General features: G+C 39.5%; 1 protein-coding gene across 1 annotated transcript in view; it reads right to left on the bottom strand.

Annotated features, from left to right (window-relative positions):
* Positions 1–622: 622 nt before the first annotated feature.
* LOC132958564 (receptor-type tyrosine-protein phosphatase F-like) overlaps positions 623–6000 on the bottom strand; it is an 86048-nt gene continuing 80670 nt past the window's right edge. The window contains exons 30-32 of the mRNA XM_061031491.1: positions 5382–5536; positions 3417–3552; positions 623–1695 (exon numbers count right to left, since the gene is read on the bottom strand). Coding sequence (XP_060887474.1) covers positions 1627–1695; positions 3417–3552; positions 5382–5536 — 360 coding nt within the window. The 3' untranslated portion in view covers positions 623–1626. The remainder of the gene's footprint in view (positions 1696–3416; positions 3553–5381; positions 5537–6000) is intronic.

Genomic DNA, 6000 nt, shown 5'->3' with positions numbered 1-6000 from the left:
TGCTCACCTGGTCATTGCATCCATAGAGATCCGCCACTGTGGCCAAGTGTCAGTTGCAAGTCTGTCCTAGTGCAACACGTTGATAAATAGTTGGTGATATAAAAGTGAATGGGCATCTAGTTGATCCGCTTGTTTTACCCGTCTGTGCAAAGCCATGTATGCAGAAGGTGGCATGTACGAAACGTTGTGATGTTAGAAATGGTAATTATAAAATTAAAGCTAAGTCAGAATCATGTTGGTGGAACGAATAGGTCCATGAAACAACAGTGCATTGTCTACAGATTGTTTGATCATAATTGGGTTTTGCAGCAAAAGTAAATTCATTTTGTAAAAGACGAAGTATGTGTCTAAAAAATCTGGTAACTTGTGAGGAGAAGTTAAAATATTTTCAGCTAATCAAAGTAACTCTTGTGGGATGGATGGTACTTTGGGCATAGTTAGCTGTAATATGATATTTAAAGCATTTACAGCAATCAGTTTTTGTAAAGGAAATAATTGATTGAATGAAAACCAATCTGCAGTCTCAAATAAGCAAAGGGTTTATCCCACTTTCAAATGAAACTGTAAATAAAATGTGTTTTCAAATTTTATTCCTCTCTTTCATTAAATTAAAAACAAATCAGTGTGTCTCACTGTTTTTTATTTTGACCAAATCTTGACCTTAAGTAATGCCATTACAGTCTTTAAAATTCAACTTGATTTGATTTATGAGCCCTTTTCAAACTCTACATTTGTAGTATGAAATAAAACTTTGTGCTGAAAGTCGTAGACATATTCTGAAAGTATTTACGGACTGACTAGCACATTGGTGTTGTGTTGCAAGAAAGTTGTTGACAAAAAGAGCATGACGAGTAAAGATGGCTTCATCCTTTAACATTTAGTAACTAAACTAACATAATAAAGTGCTTTATTTTTACAAGCACCTCACAGGAAAATGCCGTGTTAGAGTCCTTCCCTGATGACGTCACTGATTTTCTTTTCATGCATGGGCCATGTTATCAGTATTACATGTTGTCACACATATTTACTAAATGCAGAGAGCAGACTGTAGTTAGTATACCTGAGTTAACATCTGGAGGAGAGAGTAAAACATGAAGAATATGATGCGTAAAACCTTTCTTAGATTATTATATTGATGGCACAAATTCAAATAATCAGCAGCTGTGAATATATTTTCTACATTATGTTGGAAATACATGTCCTTTAAAATGTTTCAATGAGACATATTATGATGACTGTGTTGTTACATAATAAATTATATATATTCATAAAACTTAGTAACAACGAATGTAACTAAAGATCAGAAAGAACGTTTTTGCTATCTGGAGAAAGAAACTGGTGAGTGATGAGAGGATGAGGTAAATAATTCAAATGAAGCATGGCTGAAGGGAATATTTCTTTTGGAGGTTTTGGTGTTTGTTAGGTTGCAGAATCTTGGTTCCAGTCCAGCAAGGGGTTCTCCAGTTCCTTCAGCGTTTCCTCTGATCTACTCTGCTTCCTGCTGTGTTCACCCTCTCATCAGTCCTCCTCAGGGCGTTCTCATGAGGCCGCAGGGACAGGAGGAGCTGAGCTTCACATATATGGATCAGGGTCAACACAGACCGCTTCTCAGGGTTCTTGTTGAAGTCATGTTGCATAGTGATCAAAGCTTCCCAGATACTCCAGAGCTGCCCGATAGCAAAGCTGATACTGGTCCTGGTGACAAAAAATATTAAGTTCTGTTTAAACTTAACTTCACATTGATTATCACAGCCTGTCCTAACAGCACATGAGAAAATCTGCCTGATTCTATTGTTTCCTATTTGAGTGTCCTATCTGCCCATGAGCAACGCAGCCATGAAGAAGCGCAACGTGGTGCGCCGGTTTTACCATTACGCCCCATTTCTATGTTCCTCACTGTCGCTCGTGTTGAACAAAGAACGAGGAGGGAGGGGGCTCTACACGGCACTGACGCTCGCTTTTCTCACTCAACAGAGCTCGTTAGCTTGTTGTACAAAGAGGAGATAACGGTGCATTAATACTATCCACATCGTGTTTGAAATGATGAGCTTTGACTTGTGTCAACACCGGAGAAAAACTTTTTTTCAGCTCACAGCGAGCCGTTTATTGACGAGCCTCTGAGTGTTGTGATTTGAGTCAACAGCTCCTAAATACAAAGCACCACACTTCAGTTGTTCCTCCTTCAGTACAAAATAACTAGATATTATAATGTTAGCGAGGGGAAACTGAAATTCACAGAGAATTAAGTATTTAACGGATGCGGTGTGGACAGCCAGCGTGCGATCATGCGAGACGCCAAAGGTAATTAGACGCAAGCAAAAAGACACGACAGTCACACCCCCTCCTTCCTCGCTATTTGTCTGTTGGCGAAAGCGACAGAGAGGAAAATAGAACTGGGGCGTCGTGGGGAGAAATCAATGAACAGGAGCCGAACATGAGTTTTAGAGACTTCCAGACGTTGAACTAAAAAATGTAGCAGAGTTAATGATGCTTCTTCAACACCTCTACCCACCCTGTAAGACAACTGAAGTAGTTCTAACTGACCTTCACTGCTTTTGTATCTCCTGTTTTACTAGTTTCTCAAAGGTCTTCATTACCAAAGAGGTAACTTCTACTGGTCCAAAATCATTTAAGGTTTTGGGTTTACTACACTTAGCCTCCGGGACAATGGTGGACTGTTTCTACACTTTCATGCTTGAAGAGAAAGTGTAAAAATAACTTGGAAAATTAAGTTACCACTTAGTTACAAATCACAAGACTTGAGCCACTTGTGTTGTCAGGACCAGAGCTCTTACTCACACTAGTCTGTTTACAAAGCTGAGCAACTGTGGGTACATCGATATCAACAGCAGAGGTATCCTTGGCAACTTAACAAATGTTGTTCAATCTCATTAAAACTATTTCACTCATTAGGGAGTAAAGTAAAACCATTCAAGGTCACAGTAATATCGGTTTTTTTTGCAGACCTGTCATTACTTTCAGATTAGCCTCATGGAACTTGTATTCAATATTTTCTTTATATTTGAGTTTTGCCTTTGCAACTTCAGATCAAACTGCTTTTCTAATTCCAACATAAGCTAAAAAAAAGTCTACAGTTTTTTCTCCCTGAGCAGACTTTTCAGTTTCTTGGTGATCCATGGCTGGGTATAAGGACAGGAAACACTCCGTCTATGTTGTTAGTTGCTTTCTGAAAAACGGACCAGTCCGTACAGTCAAAGAAGCCCTGAAGATGCCAGAGTGCTTTCCTCACTCTACACCTGAACTTCACGTGCCTGCAGCTTGTCGCTCTGCAGCACAGTCCTGTTTGCAAGGAGCAGGTGCACCACTTTGTGGTTTAAAAATGGACGGCAGAATCAAATCAATAACAAAAAAGGGAACTTGATTACCTAAGCTTAATTTAAAAGTGCATGTCATACCTCTGTCTGCACCATGGCTGGCCTCTGGGTTCGTAGAGTCCTGACGGTCTGGAAGAGGTCAACCACGCCTTCAAACCTCATCCTCTCCAGGGCAATGCTCAAGGTAATGAACACACCAGTACGCCCAACACCCGCACTGTTGGACGATCACGTTATTAGACTCTTTGATCACACACAAACACATATACTACTCAAGTTCAGATGAAATATATGCCAGAGGACAGAAACCTTACTGCTACTCAAATATAATCCTTTAAAGTTTGGATAAATTCAGAACTTCAGAAACTCTTTAAAGGATATTGACAAGCTCACTAAACTGCAAAGGCACACAATAACAATAAGCCTCCCATAATATTGGTCTTTGAAGAAACGTGGAATATATTCTTTCTAATCCTTCTGATCTTTTGAATAACAAGCGAGCTACATGTGAGCTGGATCCAAACATGTCTTCTAACAGTCAGATATTGGCCGAAAAGACAGATTCATGGATAGGACAGAAAAATATATATATCACAATATCAATGCAATTTAATGTAAATTAAACTGATATTTGTGTAAATAATAATGTTATGAATATGAGTGTATGTATGTGTGCATTTCAGTCAGGACCGCTTTGTCAAGAAAAAACACTTTATTGCAGTTATTAATATTTGGCGGTATGGCTCTGCTCTGGGATCTCATGGTCCTTCCACGTGCTTAGGTGGAAAGCATTAAGCAGGAACAGCACACATTCCTGCCCTTCCCGTGCAAACCCCAAACAGAGTGGGCATCAATGACAGCAGCATGACATTGATTAAGTCAGAACAGTTTAAAAGGAGGAGCTGGGGTAGAGGAGGGACGCAAATGCGGCTTGCGGAGGGAGCAGCAAAGAGTAGGCAGCTAGAGCAGTTTAAATAAAGGCGGTATACATAATATTTGGCCAATAGGAAGCTGGCCATCAGCTGAGGCTGCTTGCGTAATAACGCTGTAACCGAACTCTGGCATGATAATAGAGTGTGACTCCGTGGCCAGCCTGGACTAACGCTACGCTCAATTTCTAAACATACCAGTATGCACACTTTAAACCTCTTATTCTTCTTACTGTTATCATCATTGTCTTTATTGTAAGTGTTGTTTTTGTTATAACTGTTTTTGTTGTAATTAATTATTAATGATGTAGTAATTTTGTTTTTAAAATTCTACATTTCATTCAGCCGACGCTTTCATCCAAAGCGACGTACATCAGAGAGTAAGAACAACACACGCGAGGATCTAGAAAAGAGGAAACAATGTCAGGAAGTGAAAACGATCAGCTTTGAGTCCGATCGCACAGGTGCTGACAGGCAGAACACAGAGGCAAAGCACAACATCGACGGCTGTTCTTGAGAGTTCTCATCAGTACAGAAACCATCTTAACACTCATCATTATCAAACAAAACCATCATCATCATCATGAATATAGGAAATCCATTGTTCAGCAACCATCATCATTGATCATTATTAAGGTCGTAGGTATTCATAAAAGAGCTTTATCTTTTTCTAAAAAGGTGCAAAGGGACTCTGCAGATCAAGCAGAGTTATTTAGTCACTCTAAATAACAAATATTCTTCTGCCAGCTGTAGTGATGTAGTGGCCAACAAACATCAGTCTGATTATCTACACCTCTAGCCAAGCTCCTCGGTGGTAGTAATTCAGGTGATATTTGAATTCTGTTTGACTGAAGGTGTATATTACATTTGAATGTCAAACTGATCTGTCTTGGAGTTTTGTAAATTGAATTGAGCCGTTCAGAAATCTAGTGGTGTTGTTATATTCCATCACTGCAGCAGCGAATGATGCTGCGCGACTCAAATATGTTGTGCAGAAAAGGACAAAATCCCAAGGAGTGACAAATGAAATGGTAACATTTAGGACTTTAATCACACATCAGGTTAAAGCTATCTCTAATTCTATGTCACTACCATAGTTACACAAAATAACACTTACCTGCAGTGCACAGTGATGGGTCCATCTTGTCCAAATTGCTCCTTCGTTTTATGAACTTGGCCAATGAAGTCGATGAAACCCTCCCCTGTTTTTGGCACTCCTTGCTCTGGCCAGTCAGTGAACTGAAACTGCCTGATTGTCCTTGACTGACCATCCTAACAAGCACACAGGAAAAAGGAGAGAGATATTGTAGATCACCATTTAAGTAGGAGACATTTAGGGGTCGTGGTGGGGTTCAGGAAAGGGTGGATACATATTGCACAGGAGTGTTACCTGTGCTTTTTTATATAACGAAAGCTAAAATAGTCAGAAATGTATATAAATAAAGCAGTTAAAAATATTTAAACCTCTAGAATTCAGTTTTAAGTAAAATGGCAGCTGCCGAGACGTGCGTTCCACTTTTTTGTATGCAAGTTCTAGTATGTCATCATAGCTCATTACAGAGGGCCCTTATTTATCAGCAGTGCGTACTCATGGATCTGTGCGTAGTGAGTGCGTAAGAACATTCCCACTCAAAGAGTGAGTTTAGAGAGTTTGTACTTTTACTTAGACATGTGGGTAAATATAAGCACAGCTCTGACCACGCTTACACATAGAATCTAGCAGTAAAACTTTAAAA

This window comes from Labrus mixtus, chromosome 3 (assembly GCF_963584025.1).
Source record: "Labrus mixtus chromosome 3, fLabMix1.1, whole genome shotgun sequence".
Lineage (NCBI taxonomy): Eukaryota > Metazoa > Chordata > Actinopteri > Labriformes > Labridae > Labrus > Labrus mixtus.
Note: the sequence above shows the minus strand (reverse complement) of the source record. Positions and strands in the feature narration are given on the sequence as shown.